Here is a 1,341-nt window from a genome sequence, read left to right as displayed (position 1 = left end):
TAGAGACGGGGTTTCACCATGTTGACCAGGATGGTCTCGATCTCTTGACCTCGTGATCCACCCGCCTCGGCCTCCCAAAGTGCTGGGATTACAGGCTTGAGCCACCGCGCCCGGCCCTAGAACATCTAATTTTGTATCTTGCTTTTTTCACTTCTGTTTTTCATGTGATGTGTTTTCATATTACATATGAATATGATCTCATATGTCCATTGAAGGGCAATACTGTAATTTGCTCCATAGAGTTGAACGTTATTTTACCTGTTACTAATAATGCTGCTGTAAAAATCTCTGTGGCCAAAGCTTTTTATTTTTTGAGACGGGGTCTTGCTTTAATGCCCAAGTGTGGTGGTGCTTTAATGCCTTTAGTGTGGTGGCGTGGTCATGGCTCACTGCAGCCTTGACCTCCTGGGCTCAAGCAGTCCTCCCATTTCAGCCTCCCAAGTAGCTGGGACCACAGGTGTTTGCTACCATGCCTAATTTTTAAATTTTTTGTAAAAACAGAGTCTCCCTATGTTGCCCAGGCTGGTCTTGAACTCCTGGGCTCAAGTACTCTTCCCACCTCAGCCTCACCAAATGTTGGGATTACAGGCATTAGCCATGACACCCAGATTATTGAGTAGCTGGGATTACAGGTGCCTGCCACCATGCCTGGCTAATTGTGTATTATTAGTAGAGATAGGGTTTCTCCATGTTGGTCAGATTGGTCTTGAACTCCCAACCTCAGGTGATCTGCCTGCCTCAGCCTCTTGAAGTGCTGGGATTACAGGCGTGAGCCACTGCACCTGGCCTGAGAGATATTTTTGGAAATACTTGGTAAGGTTGTAAAGCAATATGTAAGCCAATGTAAAGTACTTGGGCTATGTAAAATGTTGCATATTTAATTATAAATCTTTAAAATTCAGAAACCCAGTTTTGCATTGACAGGACTCTGTGCTGAAGAAATTCATTTGTGTGGAGAACCTGCTGCTATTGACCTGGTGACGGAGCTTATGTTCACAACGGGAGAGGAAGTGGAGGTATTCGATTAGATGCTTTGTTCTCCAGGTGGCATATCAAATAGTCCAGCATACCTAGGCAGTGGTTTCAGAGGCCCTAGATAATGCCAAAATCAGAACTCAACTAAAAAGAAAGATTTATTTTCTTGTGACCAACTAAATCATATATATTTGATTGAACCTCATGATCTGAAGTTCTGACAGAGTGATCACACCATAGGTCTTCTAAGAGTACAAGAAATTCTTCCCTTCTTGACAAAACCTTGTGGGGATTGAGTAGATCAAATTAAATAAATCAGGACTCTTAAACATCTGAGACCCTTCTCAGACTTCTAAGCAAGTTTTT

The 1,341-nt window shown here is 43.0% G+C and overlaps 1 protein-coding gene across 2 annotated transcripts in view; it reads left to right on the top strand.

The window, feature by feature from the left end:
• SUPV3L1 (Suv3 like RNA helicase) overlaps positions 1-1,341 on the top strand; it is a 32,223-nt gene that overhangs the window by 19,136 nt on the left and 11,746 nt on the right. Inside the window, exon 3 of one of the 2 annotated variants that reach the window (XM_017548926.1) lies at positions 923-1,016. In XM_017548926.1, coding sequence (XP_017404415.1) covers positions 990-1,016 — 27 coding nt within the window. In that variant the 5' untranslated portion in view covers positions 923-989. Of the gene's footprint in view, positions 1-910; positions 1,017-1,341 lie in introns of both variants that reach the window. The other variant, XM_017548927.1, reaches the window with a different exon arrangement.

Source organism: Cebus imitator, unplaced genomic scaffold (genome assembly GCF_001604975.1).
Source record: "Cebus imitator isolate Cc_AM_T3 unplaced genomic scaffold, Cebus_imitator-1.0 Scaffold215, whole genome shotgun sequence".
In the NCBI taxonomy this organism is placed as follows: Eukaryota; Metazoa; Chordata; class Mammalia; order Primates; family Cebidae; genus Cebus; species Cebus imitator.
The sequence above is the reverse complement of the archived record's forward strand: the minus strand, read 5'-3'. Positions and strand labels throughout refer to the sequence as shown.